Source organism: Dysidea avara, chromosome 7 (genome assembly GCF_963678975.1).
Source record: "Dysidea avara chromosome 7, odDysAvar1.4, whole genome shotgun sequence".
Lineage (NCBI taxonomy): Eukaryota > Metazoa > Porifera > Demospongiae > Dictyoceratida > Dysideidae > Dysidea > Dysidea avara.
Window position 1 is genome coordinate 22,332,148 of NC_089278.1, and position 22,187 is coordinate 22,354,334.

Genomic DNA, 22,187 nt, shown 5'->3' on the forward strand with positions numbered 1-22,187 from the left:
AGTATTGACTGACACACTTGGTCTACCATACACTGACTCTCCACAGAGTAGTGGTGAATAAAAGACTGTATGCGAAACATCTATCAGAAATGATAAAATCAGAAACTTTGTGGTAGTAGTTTTACAGCAATAGACAGCATACATATGTACAAACATATTCAGAGCCTGTTCAACCCCCAACATAGTTATAGGATAATGAATACATGATGTAACTTACAGTAACATGAGAATAATACAAGTGGTGAAGCCATATAGTCAATCACCCATGTAGTTTGTACACATACAAATGAGGATATGACCATTACAGTGACTATTACCTGTAGTTCCAGATGGGACGGATATGCTGGTTGATATCTCTATCGGAACAAATTCTTGATTCTTTATTTTCTCATCAGGGAATATTTTAACATTTAATTCAATTGTTCCCTACACACATGGAGAGTCATTATGCGTTTCAAGGTGAATCTTTCACTAAAGCTACCAGATTCATGAAACATAAAGCCTATATACTTTCCAGGAAAACTCCACATACACATATAGTAACCAAAACAACAGAATACTAGACAATACAGATACTTGTCTTCTTATTAAAGGATTATAAAACATGTCTTTCACAGTTTCAGAATTAATAAGTACATTAGTTTAGTAGCTTATACATAATAGAAGTTACTAGAAACACCACCAATCAGACACCAGGATCAAAATATATATCATGACAACCTACTGAGTATAATACAGCAAAAATGTACCCTCAAAATGTTCCAAAGTGTGCATTGTACATTTTTTCTGCTGACCAACTGACTGACGGATACCTCAAGTCAAGAGTAATTCAATAACACCACAAAATTCATTTTTCGACAGCCACCAGTCCAATTTGTACCTAGATACTAAAGCTTGACTGCCAGGTAGTAACTTTATTGTTAGCTTATAACATTTCATAATTATCTGAATCATCACATAAAATGTTAAAATACACCTAACAAGATAAGTTTGTAGTTAAATACATTCTGTAAACAAAGCATTGATAGTAGCTACAAGCGTGTATGAGGGTGTGTTATGGAGAATATATAGCAATTAACAAAGAAAAATATCCAGTGTATTAAAATTTAAGGACCACAGCAATGTAAACATTCCCCACCCTAAATATTATGTGTCTTTTAATGCATTTGTAGTATAGGAAAAAATCTGTGATCCAAAAAAAAACAAAAAAAAAAAACAGTGTGCAATATATTTCCCCATTACATACTTGAACATTCCAATTTCTTCTAACCACACCTATAAATAACAAATAGAATCGTCTTCATTTTATGTCTGAAGCTACAAGTAGCACAGAGGCAAAGCTTTGTTTACCAAACATCAGACTTTTTCATAAGTGACAACATGGTGGTGAGTTTCTCCAAACACACTAATGTTATATTTCGGACCAAGAATTCCAGTAACACTGCAACAGCTTTCTGACAATGAAGGCATTTTGTTGGTGATCTGTACATTGATATAATATCTCTTGAAGGAAACTTATTGGTAGTTTGCACATCACTATCCTTTTATAGGTTACTTCACTCTACTATGTAAAACCCCAGATGTGGCAGACACACTTACATAACATTTTGAGCATTGTGCTTTAACATTGTGGAAAATGCATACTGTTGTGATCCCCAGCTAGCAGCATGTTGTGATTCTATTTTATAATGATCACAGGGAGTAGGTTTCAAATAGTCAAATGTACTATCATATTCATCATCAAAGCATTGATGAGATTTTGAAGCCATCAAGCTGAAAACAGAACCCATACTACTGTAACTACCTAACACTATTATACCAACGAGTTCGTATACTGTAACCCATGAGCTGCTCCTCCATTACACAGTTTAATACGACACTGTAAGCCAACATCTTAACCCTTAAAGCCGCATAGACCAATATATCGGCCGTTTTTAAAAAGTGCATAAACAATACAAGTAACACATGGCTTCTAAACAGCCAGCCAGTTTGTCTAATGTTACTAACTGAATACCTTAAATCAATAGAAGGTTTATTCATTGGGTTACTTAGACAAGTATAAATAATTGTTGTAACAACAATCGCACACTTGTTATGATGTCACAAAGAATGGTGATTGTATTTGCTGTTCTTCACACACGTTGCGTCGGTAGCCATTTATAACAATGTTTGACTCATATAAGCTGTATATGGCGTGATTTGTCATCGAATGGAGAATCGAATGGTCCTAACCGGACACGCTGTGAAGAAGTTATCAACTGTTTTCTGAAGGTATGTAATGAGTTGTTTTCATGTTTTGTGACAGCTTGTATTCATGGCAAGTTTTGACCTTATGCTTTCGCCAAAGGGTAAAACCCTAGATACTGTTTTATTCCTTATTACATCATGGATAGAATGGTACAAATTGCATAGCCTTAGCACTTACTGTACGGAAGTTACAGCGCCTTGTTTACAGACATGCATTATGGCTGAAATATTGGCCTATGCGTTTTCAGTACACTTTCACCACTTCAACCGGATTTATCTGGTTTGATGCTATAAAAGGCGCTTCGAGTACAATTCTAATGCGCTACCACTTCTATCATGCGTTTTATAGTATGATGTGCTTACCCTAAAACGGGCACACCCACAGAAGTCCCGTTTCTGGGATAACCGGATCCTTTACACACTATTGCAGTTTGTTACACAATAGCACAAAGCTTTTTCTTGTTAGAAAAGACAACTGTAATGAATCCTTGAGTGGATAGTCATGTTTTGAAGTCCACTGGATTGTTATTGATAGGCTAAGCCAAAGGATGACTATCAGTTATTTTTCAGAAGCGTGGCGTGATTCGCTCATGTGCATATACGCATGCATGATACAAGATTTGGGATAAATCTCAAAGAAACCAGCCGAAGAAACGATCGTTCAGTAAGGAGACTGTTTAGAATAGTTGTATGAACTGTAATACTTACCTGTAGCAACTTTATTTGTAACTGGCTACTTACTTAAACTGCTTTTACCGTATTTAAAAGTTTTGTTGTCTTGTAATTATTTAGCGGTTTTATTTACGTAAACCTAGTCGAGGTCCTTAGTCTATAGCGATTACTTAGAGGTAAGTAGTATAGTGTACAATGAAGCTTGTATAGCGCGATTTGTTGCAGACTGTATGGTCTGCCGGAAAATTCAGCGGTGAAAGGATTTAAATTAATTAATTAATAATTACATTCGGCTTTAAGGGTTAACTGAACAGAATGATGAAATAGTTACAAAGGAAAAGGCCCAAGACGTATAACTTCAGGTGTAGGTGATCTCCCTTGTTTCACTACTTTTTATTTTTACGTTCCCTAATCAAACTTAAAAAGGGGCACAAAGGGGACAAAGGTAGGTTGATGATGTGTGTATTGCACTTGTACATATTGCGGTATGCAACTGTCAGGCTGAAGTGATGTCGAACAATGAAAAAATCAAGTTAATAATCCCAGTCGTTATTGGGTTACACCTGTCTGAAGGTATCAAAGTAAGCAAGGCAGTCAGTCAGTAAAAAATTCCTCTAAACCATAGCAACCTATTGGAAATTTTTCAGGTTGTATGAAGGTACTTTTGGGCTTCTAACCAATACTACTAAGGTACCATGAGGGTATTTTGAAGCTGGTTTCTGGCTAATATATTTTGTGAGAAAGTGCAGACCTCCATGATCAATAAACAATATGATAATGCTTTTAAGATGCTAAAATCTTAACTTCATGGTATTATCTTTAGGTGGATAGCCACTAGTACCACTCTTCCCAGCTCTTTCCTTGCCTAAAAGGTTCATTCATTCATACCCTTTCAGTAAAAATATTAACAAACATACAATTAACTACTTTGACAATGATACATGATTTGACCAACTTGAAAGTGAAATGGAATTACTTAAAACAACTGCACATGTGTCTGCAGGCCTCAAGTTATTACAATATGCAGAGCCATGATGAGAAACAACATACTACATATTTGTTGTTTACAACTGAGCAACACACTACTCAATGCAGTTAGTACCATTGGAGCATTACACAAACTGGCATTACTTTCCAACAGCAATCCAAATAATAATATTTTCTAAGAACCAGCTCTTTCCAGGTAGTAGCTACAATTAAAAGCAACAGTGTCTAATATATAACAGGAAGTATTGATGGCTTCCAGATGTTACAGTAGCTCAGCAATAATAAACAGTTCATTATTAAAAGTACTTCGTGTAATCAAGATGGTAAGTTCTGGAGCATAAAATAAGGTGATATGTATGTGCATGGCGTGTCTCACATGCATTATAAACAAGTAGAAGGAATGTTACAGGTTTTGGCAATGGCAACTGAATTAGTCTCGTTGGCAATTGAATTCGTCAATTCGTCATTTTGACATTAGAATTCGTCCGTAACAAGTTTGGCAGCTGGAGAAAATACGAAAACAAGATGTAGCAGCTGCTACAAGATCTTGTTCAGATAAAACTATCGTAAACAACTCTTTATAAGGTGATAAGTCTTCCACTACAACTTCTTCAGCATCATTTCCCATTAGCGATGGCCTCACTTGTGAACAAGCTAATTAACTTGCCAGACAGCTATCAGCTAGGAGTACAACCACCTTCAATTACCTTCTAGTGTCTCAAGCGTAACTCTCCATGGAGAAAATGATTCACTTCGTGATGAGCAGTTGCTTTCTTGAAGACCATATAATTATGACGAATTCTTGTACCAACATGACGAATTCAATTGCCAAAGTGACGAATTCAATTGCCAAAGTGACGAATTCAATTGCCAAAGTGACAAATTCAATCGCCAAAGCGATGAATTCAACTGCCAAAACCTGTAAGTTTGATTATATAAACTTTTTATGGTATGATCCCTTTAATTTTTCCTTCTACTTGTTTTTTATTTATTTATTTTTCCTTCTTGTTCGTTTACATTTTTTGTAACATAATTATGACTGGTGAACCAGCGCATACACACCACATTAAAAGAAGGAATGGCGCCATACTTAATGCTTCGTCTGAACATGCACCCCAACTATCACTTACTGAAAAAAAGTGAAGTAGCCATAATGTTTTCTGTTTTCAAACCATTACACAGTGTTACAAATGAAGAACATTACGAGAAGTACCTCTGCAATCAATCCAGTCACTACAGAAAACACAAACAATTTCTGTTACAAACATAGGGAAACTATCATGTACTAGCTACATATGTAACAACTTTAAACAGGCAGGTAGTGAGATGCTGTTCAAGTATTGCCCAGTAATGAAGTTCTTTACTGTCAAGACCATTGTATTCCTCTCCTTTTGGCAAGGATTTCTGCTTAGTGTTTTGATTTGGGTGGGCTCAATTAAAGAATCAACTTCTGCTACTCTCTATCAGAACTTTCTTATCACAATTGAGATGTTTTTTGCTGCGATTTTGTCACTCATCTAATCAGTGATGCACATGAATGAATTAATGAGATTCCCACTGTCCCTATCTACTATCTAGCAAAACCACAGCCAGGAAATGGGTTTGGCAAAACCAGCGGGGACTCCAGTTGCCCTGGTGAAATTTGTGATTTGCTTCAAGAATTATTGTTATCACAGCAGCAATCGGTTTCACAACACAGAATTGTAATAAGGCAGGCAAGCAGTAGAAAATTCTGTTAAATAAATCTTTAAAAAGCACTCTGTAGCAACTTACCAGCAGCATTTTTGGCAGCTCAAAAACACTTTTCAGCTTGATTCTACCTAACCAATACTGCCAAGGCACCATGAAGGTAATGTGAGGCTGGTTTCTGATTAATTTTTATAAGAAAGTACAAACCTCCATTTCCTATGGTACACTGTATGATATGCATAGATTGTTTTGAATTTGCATTTGTTTATTTCTACATGTGAATTGACTGTGGATTGAATGGGATAACTATGATGTATGAGTAATTTTAAAGATTGGCTTGTTAATGAACTGACCCATGGCACTATCCAGTGCCTTGTGAATAATATATTCAATGATCTCATTTGACAAACTACCACAGGACTTGCTGATTTAACCCATAACCAGCTAGCATAGACCAGTGAATCCTTATGTCCCCCATCAATTTGCAAAACACACTTTTAGACACCTTAACTACTGCATGTAATACAAAACCATGATATCACATTGTATTGTGTACTCCGATGCTTTACTACACGGGGGGATGCCAAGGGGGGTTCCCAGGGGGTTCTATTGAAATTGTCAGTAGCAAGCAAAGTTTTACTCAGCGTGTTGCTGCTGATTTGCTGGCAAACACAAAGTACATCAATATATATTGTTACAGTGGTGGATCTGTGGGGGCACCCATGATTATAGATCAAGATACCGGCACTCTAATAGAGCAGTCAGTGAAATACTCTAATAGAACAGTCACCACATGTACTGCAACACTATTATAGAAAACTTGCATCTACAGCACTATCCCATGGATATAGATAGCTACTTAGCCTGCTAGGGATTTTAAATGAAATGTACATGGTCCATTGTATGCAGTATGTAATTCTATATGACAATTTACTTTAGGCTCATAACTGAACTACATGAGTACTCATTACTCACTGATTACCACAGCTCTTGATCAATTTGTGTATACTGGGTAATGTTAACTCGTGTTCCAAAGCTAATCTGTTAGCTGGCTAGCTAGTTAGAGCTGGGTATATTATTCATGCATGATACTGATGAAGGCAACATAATTATTTTTTAATGATACAATGTGATTGTGAGATCATCAGGCATCTATAAAAGTCATCCGTCTGTCTGTCTACATCCCATTTGGGTCAGTCAGCTATCTCACTAACTACTGTACATATCGACATGGAACTTTGGCCAAATTAAGCACTGATCATCTGGCAACTCCAAGTTTCCTGTTACAAATCGATACATACTTTCATTCATTCTCCAGAACATTGAAGGCATTGGTGTAGGGGAATGCTTGAGCTAGATTCCTGTCAAAACCATGAACAAACAGACCAAGTGTTAGTGCAGAGAACTGTCAAACCCAATGGTCCAGGGTTTGATTCCTACCCACAACTTTTTTCTCAGAGCCACCTTTTCATGACATGTCAGCTACTGACAATGCTCACTCACCAATGTGTGCACGTATTGACATGATTCACGTGCAAAATAAAATGCTACGGCATAATCTCATTACTTCGAATACACCATGCAAGTTTATTGCAAGCTCCTACATGCTTTCCTTCATCTGCTACAGCACATTGAAGGCCATTATGTAGAGAAAATTTCGGCTGCATTCTATAACAGCAAACCGCAGGACAAACAGTTGTGGTTACTGCCAGTGTAGGTTGCGGGTTCAAATCCAGCCACAAGCACAACTTTACTTTTTATTCGATTTATCTACCTTTTTGGTGCATACTTTTTCTAACATGCCTTTATTTGCTCATAGCATCCAGGGATTGCTTCACAGTAGTGATGTGCAATAATATTGATAGTGTGATAATCGTATCACAGTGGTTCATTATCGTGATATGATAATAACTTGTGATTATAGTGAGCACCAATATTAGACATTCTTACTTCGCTGGAATTACTCGAACAATTAAAGCATTCATTTGTTTGTTCAACTTGATGAATAAAAATTGGAAATTTTAAAATGGGAATAGGGATCGCTAAAAAAGCCACCAAACAAGAAGGGATTGCTGGGGTGGTAATGCAAACCACAAATCCCTATTTTGACTCTCTGTCATAAATATTTAGTTACATGCTCCCCTGAGTCATTTTAAAATGAGTCAAAATAGGGATTTGTGGTTTGCATTACCACCCCAGCGATCCCTTCTTGTTTGGTGGCTTTTTTAGTGATCCCTATTCCCATTTTAAAATTTCCCATTTTAAAATTTCCAATTTTTATTCATCTAGTATAAAATACAAATAAACAATTTTGTCTTGTGCAGCTGGCATGGCAAACTTCCTTTGTGTTGGTGTCAGGCAATTCAATACGTACTTAATCTTTTTTGCCTTCACCTGGCATAGCTACTAGGCTCTGGCTGGCTTGGCTGTCTTCCTTTATCTAGTTCATCTGGCTTGCATACTCCTACAGTATTGTGTAGCTATCTCCTGCAAGTTGTGTATGCATAATTATAGTGTGTCACCCATCACTGTGCCATTGCTACACCACTGATGAACCCTATGTAGCTCTAGTTGATGTTGATATACTGTGCTGTATATTGGCTAATAATTTTTATCTGGTGATGTTGCCTATAATGAACCCACTATCGTGCTTCATGATTATGTAGTCTAATTGTTTTCTAAGATTGAACTTTGCTGTATTTTGGCATGACATACATGCATTCGGGTATACAGGATGTATCTTTACCCGTATTCATAGAAAATAAGTAAAATTAGTGCTACATTATGTATCTTATCATTTGGATTTACTATCGTGATAACTATCGTATCATGATGCAATTATCTTGATTAATCGATATAGTTGCAAACTTATTATAGCATATCACTACTTCACACTACTTCACACTACTTCACACTTCACAGCATATGGACTGTTGGAAATGTATACAGTAGCACATTTTAATAGGTATATAGGGTAGGAATGGGCGAGCCAATTGGGTGCATGTTCGTTTGCCTGTGTGTTCTATTAGCCATCTCTTTTGTAACTTCAACATGTTAACTGCTTGCTAATGTCTTAATTTTCTTTGCTTGCAGTATATAGCTACGGCAAGTAGTGCTGCTTTAAACCAATTGATTTCTCTTAGTTGACCATGTTACAGTTCTAGCATGATAGGTCAGGTACTATTAGTGCCATAAGGTAAAAACAGTGGACCTGGGGACCAAGGAACCGGGACCAGGGGACTGGGGACCCGCGGAAATCCAACTCTTCTTGGAATTTTATACACTTCACAGTATTCTATACTTGTACTAGGTACCTCTGCAAGTAGTCTTGCATGGCCAATCCACTTTTCCCCCCTCATGGAGTCCCGTACGATGTTTACACCAATTAGAAATTATAAGTGCCTCTGAAAAAAGTGTCTGAAGCTGACTGCATTAATTGTATATAGGTCATTCACTATTTCCCCAGAATATTTGTTTGCACAATGTTTCTAAACTTTAGTAGCTAGGTGACACAATCGACTAGCATGCTCATTGTGGAGCAGGCGAGCAATTACTAGCTAAGCCAAGCTAAGCAAGTTCCACTGAACAGCTCTTCATACGTAATGGTGCATTTGTACAATGTTCCTAGTAGCTAGGCGGCATAATAGACTAGTATACTTACTGTGCAGCAGGCAGTGGCCTATAAATGCAATCAACTTCAGACACTTTCAGAGGCGCTTATAATTTCTAATTGGTGTAAACATCGTGTGAGACGGCCGCGAGGGGGGAAAAGTGGATTGGCCATGCAAGACTACTTGCAGAGGTACCTAGTACAAGTACAGAATACTGTGAAGTGTATAAAATTCCAAGAAGAGTTGGATTTCTGCGGGTCCCCAGGTCCACTGTTTTTACCTACCCTTGGTGCAGTAGCTTTGGTGAATTTGGTAAACAATCGAATATTCCCTTCCGAATTTAAGCATTTACACATGCAACTACCTAAGTAAGCTTATTTGAGCATTTCAAATTCCAACAATATGTAGCGTTTAGGTTGCTAGACAGAGGAAACATGACAGACTTGAAATTATGCAAAATCCTCAAGAGTTGGTGATTTCTGTATCAAAATAACTCGAAAACTGCAAAACGCATGACGAGCCATGTAAGGTACTGCATGACTGTAAAATGTTCAAGAATTTACACTATAAAGTTATAAACATGGAAAGCCCGACGCCAGGTGTATTGTGTAAGTTGCGTGGCCAAAAAAATTATTTTATGAATACATGGCAACTGAATGACTCGATATGGACTCAGGAAGACCTTTAATTTAGACTTGGTTCAGAAAAATCAAGGTTTATAAATGACGAGATGAAGCGAGTGTCACTTGTTGCTCCTTACTATCTATGCTCTAATCTATGGACAGATGTAGGTTTGCAGCTCAGCTATGAATGCTAGAAGGAAGCAGAACCTAGTGATTTTTTGAGCAACCAGAGCAATATGGGCTTGAACTAAGACAGACAAGGCTTAGCTAATATAATGCCAGAAAGTAGATTACACTAGCGTTGTAGTTCAAATCGGTTCGCACTGGAGTGGTTTTAGGATCAGTGTAAACAATAATTAATGCAAACCATATCAAATCGAATCGCTCTGGTTTAGACCTGCTGGGTCTGGGGGTCTGGGTCACTCTAGACCGCTCCAAGTTCCACGTATAAATGAATCTGAACCAGCAGCTCGATTTACCCTTTCATAAACGGGATGTGTATACAAAGAATTATGCGCTAAAACCCCAGGCTGAAACACACAGTGACCCTCACTTGGACAGATAGCGAAGTTTTTAGACTTTTAGAAATATTGTAACACTCAAGAGCAGCTTGAAGGTTCTAAAAGAAATAAGCATGTATATGAAAGAATGGCGGAGGAACTTTGTCTGTATGGAATCGAGAAAAATGGAGAACAGATACATTGCAAAGTCAAGAAGTTAAGGCAAGAATATAAAAAGATTAAAGGAGATGGGAAACAAGCGGAAACAGTGGAAGTATTATGACAAGGTTAATGACATTATGGGTAACAAAGGACCCTCTGTCACACCGCCAGTAGTGTTGGATATTTTACAAGACTCTGTATGTCCATCAACATCTTACCCAGAGATCATGAGGAAGGGAAGGGGAATGAAGAAGAGGAAAAAGATATGAGTGACGATAATGGAGGAGATAATAATGGAGGGGAAAAGACGAATCAGAGAAAGAGACAAAGTGTACTAGTAAAGTTGCAGAGAAGAGTGTCAAGGGTAAGGGGAAGAAAAGGAAACATACTAAAACAGAAGTTATGGAAGATATCACAACGAAAGCTATGAAAACTATTACTGATGGACTCAAGAATCAGAAAAGATGTTTGCGGAATTTGAAGAAAAGCACATAAAGTTTGAAGAAAGAATGAAACAGAAGGATCAAAAAGCATCAAATGAAAATGATGAAGATGTTGGTTAGCCATTTGCCTCCCCCTACCCCTGCCCAATGTATCAACCATACTCGTCACAACCAGGATACTTCAATCCTAATGATGGGTTGTAAGTACATCCATTCTGTGAACTAAGAACTACATTAGTACAATTATATACATGATTTGTATACACCCAACATGTGTAGTCAATTGTTTTAGAGGGAATGAGCAAATACCCTAGCATCATGTACCCTTCCTGGCTAACCTACACAGTAGAGCTGTGCACCTACAAAGTTTTAATCACTGGTTTATTGGATAATTGACAATAATTGGTTAATTGGTACAATTAAATTCCACTATTTAGGCATGGTTTTATAAGAGTAAATACTCTTTACGGAGCACACGTGCTTGCGCGATTGACATTAAGCAAGGATTTAAGTGGGTGACTATTAATACATAATAAAATGCATTATACCAAGACCTAGCTAATTATCGGTTGTTTAATATTTATCGTTGGTTATTGAAGTGTTGAAAATCTTTGATCAATTAGTTGGCTGTAGAACGAGTGGCCATAGTATTGTGGGTCTTAGCAATAACATGAATATCACACAGTTGCCCATCTGTTCGGAGTAGCTAGATGTGCATTATGTGTGGTAGTACATGAAACGTATCACAAAATTAATGACTTTGTACATTTCATTCCCTACTGGTGATCAGAGGTTGTTCAATGCTTTCAGGACAAGTGGGGTTTTCCACAGTGTGCAGGGTCTATTGATAGTTCTCATATTTCAGTGACTCCTCCTGCTATGAACCATACAGACTACCACAACAGAAAAGGGTTTTATTCTATGATTGTACAAGCTGTGGTCGATCATAATTGCATGTTTAGGAACATCTTCTCCAACACACCCTCAGCTGATCACACAAATAATGGAACGACTCCTTACTCATTCTGAAATCCGCATCCAGTCATGCTGGCTAAAATTATTTTACACAATGTCTTCCCCCAGTTGGGGGCGATCGAGGAAGCATCCAAAGTTGCTTGAGATTTCAGATAGTGTAATCAGAATACATTGTCAGCACCACAGACATTGTCACAGCTAATGGTTTCCACTTTTTCTGTCAACTAACTGAATCGATCTCAGCTGAATCGACCTATAGTGTAAACACTGTAGATTGGGGTAACAGTATTAAACCGATGAAGAGAGACAAGCAAGGCAAATTGCTATTCAGTTGTTTTTGCTCCTTTTGTTTTGTTAATTGATACACATGCAAGTCCAGTGTGTTACCTACAGATTGATGATAGGTAGTGGGCATTGAGGGGAAGGATTTTCACTACGTCATCCTGCCATCACTTTGTTTTCAATGAGTCAGCTGATATTCATCTTGTATGTGCTGAGGTTCAAGCTGCTTGACTGAAGGAAGATGTGGTTATACTGGTAGGAAAACTTAACATTAGTACTCGGTATAGAATTGATTAGTGCACAATTCAAAATGTAGTTGTGTAAGGACTATTTCTCTTCATGTAGATTGGCTGAGTGCAGACATCAACAGTTGATAGTAATGTGTATCAAGTTATTATGACGATACATGTAATAGTTGTAACACAACCATGGGGTTTGTATCTGATTTGTAAACACTCCACCCTCGGGCCGCATATGTAAACACGACACCCGAGGTCTGCAGGCCCGAGTGTTTACAAATCAGATACAAACCAAATGGGTGTGTTCTAACTGATTTGTGGTATGGGAAGTGTACAGATCAAAGGCGCCCATTTATAACATGGAAGGAGCATGAACGCAAGGCTAATATTGGCTACCGCTGAGCACTGTGTACAAGGAACGATTTTACTCATTAATTACTGTCTTGATGGTTAGCTAGTTTATTCATTGGTAGCATGTTTGTTATGGAGCACTAGAGGTGCCATCATTGATGCCAATCACTCCAGCCATTGTACAGCTTCCGAATCATTTAGACAGGTGTAAATGAAGTGTCTGATATTCATTGTTGAGTGGTGCAGGGCTATAATAGTCTTGGTTAGCTTAATTTATTGGCGAATGAGCACCATGTGGTAGATTACCAGGCTCAGCCCAGTGGTTGTACTGCTTCCCATTCATTCAGACTAGTGCAGTGTTATGTGTTCATTCATTCCAGAGTGATTTACCTCCTTGTCAGTCCTAGACATTATTAGCCTTGCATTGTGACTTCCTGTGTTGGTCTGGTGTTTGGTCTCGTTTGAAGTCTTTGAACTAATTAGTGGCCAGACTATGTGGCAAAAGGAGGCACTTAGCCACACTACAATTATTTGTAAACTGGTTTACAACTGATTTGTAGGCAGCAGCCTTTGATTTGCCCACGCACCATACTACAATGTGCATAAAATGCTGGAGGCCACTAACCAACAGACAATACAGTTCAATAAAATGCAGAACATTTAGCACATTTAATAGCGTTTTATATGTTTAGAACATTTCTCTTGTTGTAAGCACTAAAGCAACAAAAACATATTGTTGATGTAATCTTATACTAAAATACCAAAGTTTTTTTCTACAAGAAACAATGGATCTAGCTAAGCCCAGTAGCACCCGAACATCATTACCGTACTGTACAGTAGGGATCATGGATGTTGGAGTTTTCTTGCCCAAAAATATCACCCAAAACCAACTTCGCTTTTCCTTCATGACAGCTTGGCAGGCATAAACAAGCCAAATAGTGTCTTCAGAGGGACTCCTAAACTCTTCCAACAATTTTATATTGAATTATGCATTTTCTAATACCTTCAGCTAAGCATATACAAACTACGGTTAACGCTACAGGCTTGATTTCTTCACTATTCAACATTGTTTTGACTCGAGTGTGTCTTTATGCCAACCACGTCAGCTACATACAGTGCATGCATCATGGATTTACCTTTGTCTTCCTTTGTGTCCCATTTCTTTCTCCACTATTAGGTGTTGATTTGTAGTAACACTTGATGGCTTCAATGCAGCTGGCTGTCACGTAAATTATCCATAATTTATGTAGTAGTGACCGAATTTACTTCAGAGGTGGTTTTCATGCTGTTCTTTGTGTGTAACATTGCATAACAGGTAGAACCTGGCTACCTGAAAACAAAGTGAAATGGCCACTTCACTTCTCAGTATAATCGATAGTCGGGGTGCCTGTCTAGGTGGGATGACCACACTGCTTTTCCAGTACTTTTTTTGTAGTATATACAGACACACATTAACCTTAATTGATTTTTATACTACATCTGGCCAGCATAACCTTTCCTTTGATGCGATACACCATTCATTAATTACTAGCTATTTAAAAAATTAAAAATTTTAAAAGGAAGTAGGAGTTGATATAATATACAGTGAATATATACACTACAAAAAGTAAGGAAACAAGTTTAAAAATGTTACAGCTGAAATGAGAAATAATCCAGCAGTAAAAAGTAATAGTCAGGGGGTATTTGTTAATATTTGAAGGCTACTTTATATATTTTGCCAACACTTGTTTCTCTTTAGATTTGTCAATTTTAGATGTATATCTACCAATTCCAAGTTGTCTCCAAAGTTTTATATGGCTTCTTCGGTCTTTATCCATGCTATCAATTTTCACATAAACGTACATTTAAAATTTCCGATTATATGTATCAAAATTAGACTGTGCTGTTCAATACATGTTACCTTTCATATTTCAAGTTACTATTGATACAAAATGCATTAAGTACCATAGAAGTGGAAAGTGAGTGGGGGTACCCCCAATTGGCTAGCCCTGTAATCAATCACTGATGTTCAGATGATCTGATTGTACAACCACTTATGTTTTTTCAGAATCAGACAATCAATACAACAATTTATATGCATTTATCTGCTTACATACTGTACTTCTAAGTAGTAAATTAAAACCACGATCGTAATAAGCGCCTCTAGAATTATTTCTCGTAGTATTAAATGTGGATAACTTATAGAGAATGGACTGATGGAGTCAAACTACAGAAGTGAGTGTAGACTGCTGGATTTGATAGCATGCTTGCTTGCCGTCAACAATTCTGTTTTAGAGTGTTGGTTTATAAAAATTCTCCTGGGGGGGAATCCCCAACCCCCCCTACCTCTAGTTTGGCATACTTTGCATGCTCAGCTCCCCCAACCATGAGGTGCTTGCTATGCCAATGAGTACACTGCATTTGGTGATGCTTAACTTAAAGATTTCGCAGATCGGACCGTTAAATTTTCAGTTTCTTCATTTTAAAAGGGCAAATATTTGGCATTATGCAAATTAGGATTTCCAGACATACAAACATGATGGCATTTCACTTTGCAACTTTTGTTTTCTTCCAGATTGAAAACCAGTTCCGGTAATAACGAGAGCTAAACATGGAAGAAAGATGTATAATTTGTGACGAGACTGGTGGTGGGTCTTTTTCAGAAGCAAGTTCCACATCATTTGCAACAATCCTTAAATATTTGGAAGACTGGTCAAACCTGGGCAAACACATGAATGATTTCAGAAGAGTAAAGGACTTGAAATTTACCAAGGAGGTAATACGCGAGTACCACAGAGAGTGTTACAAAGGCCTTTGTAACAAAACGCATTTAAGCAAGGCACAAGAAAAACATGAAAAAGACATAGTTTCAGCAACAGCTAAAAGCAAACGTGGAAGATCAAGTGATGAGCCATCTTCCTCAAAATTCAGGAAAACATTTGATAAGAAATGTGTGTGTTCTGCCAACAAACCAGTATAGAAATTACGCACAGTGTTTCTTCTCCAGACATGGGACAGAAATTTCTAAATATAAAGAAAACAACTAAAAGTGACGATGTGCGTGCTAGGTTTGCTTTTCTGTACAATCCAAAGGATGGATTTGCACAAAGTATGAAGTATCACAGAAGCTGCTTAAGAAAAGAGACTCGAGCATCAGAAACTGTGGATTATTCTCCCTCAGAAGAAGAAAATATTGGCAAGGCTATTTGTGACATTGAAATAGTCCACATAGTAAAGTCCGAAATCATAGCCAACTGTGAATCCAAGTTCCCTAAAACTGACATGACTTCCATCCAAGATTCATACAGGTCTCTTCTTACAGAAAATAATGTGGCGTTCGACCCTGACACCAATTTTAAACCACACATAAAAGGCATTTTACTAGAGTCCATACCAGACATAGAATTTGCAAAACGGGGACCGAAACCAGAAATAGTGTTCTTGTCAAAAACAAAAGAAACATTAATGGCCAAGTTTTATGAAGATTCTGAACTTGATGAGGATATGGAATCTTTGTTTAAGGCATCTCAAATCATTCGTAAAGAGATATCAAGATTGGAGGACTGGAATTTTACAGGTTCCTTTGATGATTTTACAACACCTATGAAACTGCAGCAGTTGATGAGGTGGATAATCAGCGGTCCTCATACTGTTCTTAACGTAAATAGGGAGTTGCTAATAGAAAAATCTTCCAGGAACCTTGCTCAGCACATTGTTTCTTCATTTAGGTCAAGGCGGCAGGTGGCTTATGAGACAAAGACAGTTAGCAAATTTCAGAAGAGCAAGAAAACACCATTGACTCTTGGCTTAGGACTTACAACATATCAGACTAACAGGTCCAGGTCTGACGTGGAAACCTTGAATGATTTGCAGCTTGCAGTAACATATGAAGATATACTAAAGACCACAACAAGAACAGCAATTGCAATCATGGAAGACATGAAAGAAAATTCACAAGGTATTCACATTCCTCCTTTTGTAAAGCAAGGGATTAGACCTTTGTTTGCCATTGATAACATTGACTTGGGAAGTGATGCAGGTTCTTTGCACGGAGCTGACTTACTTATTGCACAGAAGGATGAAGATGGAATTCCTATTCTTGGAAAGGATCTAAAACTTAATTTGAATATTCAAGACAAAGCTTTTAGACAATCACTAGGAATTACTTACTATGATTGTAATACACCAGAGAATCCCGTTGTATCTCACACAACCTACAAACTGGATACACTGAGAGGCACATCATCTTCCTTTGTACAGGGTGGTGTCATCTGGCTACTTCTGTCTAGCTTGCAAGTATCACACAGGTTCACAAGGGTTAGACTTGAATCAGGAGGATGTCGACCTGGCTTCAACGAATTTCTTCCATGAAGAATCAAGCATAGCTAAAAGTACCCCAGATGGTTCATTGCTTGGGGCTGGTACTTCAGATTCAACTGGTTCTCATGGTGCAAGTGACATTACACCCTTGCCATCACCAGACACGAGGAGTCAAAAGTCACCAACATGGTCCACATTCAATTCCTTGGTAAGTGAAAAAACTGCAAAGTGGAATGTTGGCATTGCCGCTCCCCTATTTACAAGAAGTCCCACTGAATGGCCAGTGCTCTTCACAATTTTGAAGCAAGCTCAAAGAATCAATTGTCTCACAGTTGGAGAAGGAATTAGACCAGTCATAACTTTAGATGGTGATTTATATGACCGTGCAGTGAAGCTGAAGGATTACAAAAGTAACTGGTGCATCAGACTAGGGGCTCTCCATATCACTATGGCAGCGCTCAAGTGTTTGGGGAAGTACATAGAAGGGAGTGGCTTGGAATTAGCATGGGAAGAATCAGGTCTTTATGGATCGGCCACAGTACGACAGATATTGGATGGTCGCCACATATACAGATGCATTGAAGCTCACACAGTCACACTTGTTGCAGTCTTTACCCTCTATGTGGAAGCAGTCTTTTCACATAAAGAAAGGGCAGAGTATGAGAACCAACTGAGTAAAATGTTGGATGCCTTTGCATTGTATTCAGAAGGAAAGACAGATGGCAAGGCTGAGAAATTTAAGTCAGAAGTGGTTGAAGTCAGAAAAGCTTTATCAGATAAGCATGTATTTGAACATTTAGATGAGTGGAAACAGAGTGGCAAGGGCATCCAGAAATTTCTCACAAACTACATGGATCAGGTGCAGGTGCTACTGCTGTTCATTGCTGCAACACGAACATGCAACTGGAAGCTACACTTGGCTAAAATGGAAGAACTGTTGCCTTATTTTCATACTCATGATCAGTACAACTATGGAAGATGGGGCCCATTATATGTAGCAGATATGTTGGAGCTGCAGACAACAGATCATGTGACATGGAAGTTTTTAGATGAAGGCAATTTTGCTATCTTGAAACACAATATTCCATTTAGTGCTATCGATCCAGATCATGGTATTGAACAAGAGCACAAGAAGATGAAGATTAAAGGAGGTTTCATTGGCATCACAGGTGATGAGCATGCTTTGGAGAAATATTTTATTATAGCTCCCACACTTGCCAGATTTGCACAAGAGTTCAAGGATTATACTGGAATTAAAATGAGACAACCTAGTTCTCTTCATCATGAGGTATTTGGAGAAAAGGGTAGTAGGATGATAGCAAATGCTGCAAAGATCATGAAGGTTGTAACCAGACAAGGAAATCCATTTCTAAAGGATGACATGTACAATCTAGTAACATTTGCTGTAGTCCCAAGCAATGTGGCCAGTAACATTGAAAACCGTGACAGGCTAGGAAGACAAGCTTTAGAAAAGTTTGTTTCTACAAGAATGACAGAGAAGACTGTTAAATTCTGGGACTCTCAAAAAAAGAACAACTGGTGCTACTTTAAAAACGTTGGTGCTACAGTACAGACAAAAGTCAATGACAAGTTGACTTCAATCAAACAAGAAAGCTTCTTTCCCAGTTACTTGTTGTGGCCAAGAGCAGGTCAAGCTTTGCAATTAAGGATGCAATAGGAGATTTTGAATTTAGTGTAGCCCCTCCTTCAAATTTCAGTCCAGATGGGTCAATGATAATGCTCTCAGGCAAATCACAAGTGGCATCCTTGATCCTCAATATGCCCCTTCCAGAAAGCACATCCACATCCAGCCTGCAAGGGGAAAGTCCTTTGGTGCTCATTATTGATGCCATGTGTATAGTAAACATGGTACCAAAAACACCTGACTTGCTTAAAGCTGTGCACTTTGCCAACAAGTTTGTTGATATTGTGGCAGGAATGGGTTCAGCGTATGATGAGCTGCGAGTCAGTACATCCCTGGCTCCTTGAAGGAAATAACACGTGACAAGAGAATTCTAAAGGTGACACCAATCCGATACTACGTGAATGATGACACTGATATCAAAAACCTCAAGACATTTCTTTCACATATTGAGACAAAAGCAGAACTCACCAAGTACCTATCAGACAAGCTTATGACATACTATAAAGACCGAGGCCAAAAGCTGATTGTCATGCATCACACAACGATTGAAGCTAACGTTCCTCTGTCTGTGGCTGTCTGTATGCCAGAGATGGAAGCTGGTGGGCACAATCTAGAAGAAGGGGATCAGCTTGTACTTTTAAATGCATTTGATGTGATGTACAAGAACCCAAATGCTACCCTGGATGTGTTTTCTGTGGATACAGATGTCTTCGTACTTCTTACAGGTCACTGCATAAAGCTTCCCAGGTCCACCACTCTCATCAGAAAGAAAGGTGAAAGAATATCGATTTATGAGACCTACAAGAAGCTTGGACATAAGTGAACTGAAGCACTAATAGGCTGGTATTCCTTCAAAGGGACAGATAATACTGGGTCATTTGCTGGCAAGGGTGTAGCAAGTCACTTCAAAGCTTTTATGGAAGCTGATGATCAAATTCTGGGAGCTTTTTCCAAATTTGGACTCACAGATGAAATGCCGAATGGAATACTTGACCAAATGGAGCAATATCTATGTCTGCTGTATGGACGAAGTAACAAGAACTTATGTTCTGTGCGAGAGCTTAGATGGACACTGTTTGCCCAAAAGAGTAAGGAAGGTGCACAGTTGCCTCCAACCTTGGGAACACTAGTTCCTCATACATGGAGAGCATATCATATGGCACTGGTATGGAAGGCTTCCCAGAAACCCTGTCCAAAACTTCCTTCACCCACATGCTACTACTGGCAGTTAGAGGATGACAGACTGAAACCAGTCTACTGTATCAAGGCTCCAGCTCCTGAAGTTCTGCTTGCACTCAGGAAGTGTAACTGCAAGACATACTGCACCAGAAAGTCCAGTGGCTGTTTAAAAAATCAGTTGCCTTGTTCAGATCTGTGCGGGTGTGGAGATGAATGCCAAAACAGTGCTCATGATAGGCCAGAGGATACAGATGAGGCACTCTAAGATAAATATAAAGATGATAATTATTCACACATTTCAGACTTAATGATTTTAATGATTTTCACATCACTTATATTAGGATTGGTTTTTAGTATTGTATGCTTAGAAATCGATAGTGTGCTTGTTACCTAATACAAGTCTTAGGGTGTGAAATTCAGATTTTATGATGTGGTCAAGCTTGTTTTTAACCTTGGTCTTAGTAATGACAGAGAGAAACTTGATTTATTGTCATATAAAATATTACATATCTGATGTGGATTTACCATGTATCACTTATGTGGCGGTTTCAGTGCATTAATGCTCGGTTTTCATTTTTTTAAATCCAATACTGAAAATGGTCTTTAAAACTTTGGAGACAAGGTGAATTTTGTTCATTGGAATGTTAATAAAGAAAAAGTACTGAAAAAATAGAGTTGGCAAAATTTATAAAGTAGATTACATTTGCTGCCTGACTATAAGGAAACAAGATTAAACGACTACTTGCTAAAATGAGACACACTTTAATGCCTACTTTTGGCTAGCATCTTGAAATGAGACCATCGAATTAGCCAAAAGTAGGGATTAAAGTGTGTCTCATTTTAGCAAGTAGTCGTCTAATCTTGTTTCCTTACTGTTTACTGCTGGTTTATTTCTCATTTCAGCTGTAACATTTTTAAACTTGTTTCCTTACTTTTTGTAGCGTGTATATATTCACTGTATATCATATCAACCCCTACTTCCTTTTAAAGCTTAAAAATTTTTAAATAGCTAGTTTGTTTACTTTTTTTGTCTAGCTAGCTAGCTATATTACACTCTTTTGTTTTCCACATAGTATAAATATCACTTGATGCAGCTCTTTTACCTTCGTACGTAATAAGCGCCTCTAAAATAATTATCATTTTGTCTTTTGAAGCTATTACAGCAACTGTTTAAGGCCAGTAAAACATCGCTGAAGAGTCCACCATTGTAAGAGGGAATTCTTGCTTTTAGAAGTCTGGTGGATCCGCCCCTCAAAGACATTATTAGCTAGCTACCTCACAAAAAAGCTAAACTGGTAATTAAGACTATAAAAACGACTACCCAGCGTTAATAAATGCTAGAGACAACTCCTTGATACCCGTTCACCCTCATCTTACACACACGTATTCACACTTCGTTAAAATCATGTGTTTGGGTTGTGGCGTGTGCCGCTGCTATTAAGCGCCACAACTATTAATCATCTTTCGAGAAGAACAAAGAAGCGAATGAATGATGAAAGCAAACAGCAAGGCAAAATGTAACAACAGATTCGTGAATCCGCCGTCATTACCTTGGCTGTCAGAAATTTCTGGAGCCGTACACCCTGGGTCTTGCAGCAGGCAGGCAGGCAGGCAGGCAGGCAGGCAGGCAGGCAGGCAGGCAGGCAGGCAGGCAGGCAGGCAGGCAGGCAGGCAGGCAGGCAGGCAGGCAGGCAGGCAGGCAGGCAGGCAGGCAGGCAGGCAGGCAGGCAGGCAGGCAGGCAGGCAGGCAGGCAGGCAGGCAGGCAGGCAGGCAGGCAGGCAGGCAAAATGTAGGTGTGTAGGTGAATTTCAAAATTTTTAAAACTAACTGTACATCAAAACATTCGTTTTTTAAGGTGTGAAAATCCACAAAACCATATGATTTCTTACCAATCCCTACTATACAGTACCAGTACTATCGTACGATGTTACAAAAAAAGTTACTTAAACATATTTTGTTTAAATCCAGTGGTCTCTGTAAAGAATCATAATAACCATAAAACTACTATCAAGAGTACATAGGAAGGGTATTTTTTTATTATGTACTCTTGCTATTATGAATATGACACTTTCCAGGAATTAATTGATTTATCATATACTGACACAAATAAATGCTTCCTTAAATCTAATTCATTGAAAGCACAAACCAGACCCTGGAATTCTTTGAAAAACCGCTACTAGGTGACATGACACTGCAGTTGGTTTGTTGAAAAACCGCTATTAACTACTACCTGTACCCACACACAACACCTGTCGCACAGTAATTTCTCATATAACCATAAA

The 22,187-nt window shown here is 38.3% G+C and overlaps 1 protein-coding gene across 2 annotated transcripts in view; it reads right to left on the reverse strand.

The window, feature by feature from the left end:
• The window catches only part of LOC136262613 (uncharacterized), a 39,917-nt gene that overhangs the window by 3,606 nt on the left and 14,124 nt on the right, over nt 1–22,187 (reverse strand). For both annotated transcript variants that reach the window (XM_066057003.1, XM_066057002.1), the window contains exon 6: nt 318–426. In XM_066057003.1, the coding sequence (XP_065913075.1) occupies nt 318–426 (109 nt within the window). The remainder of the gene's footprint in view (nt 1–317; nt 427–22,187) is intronic.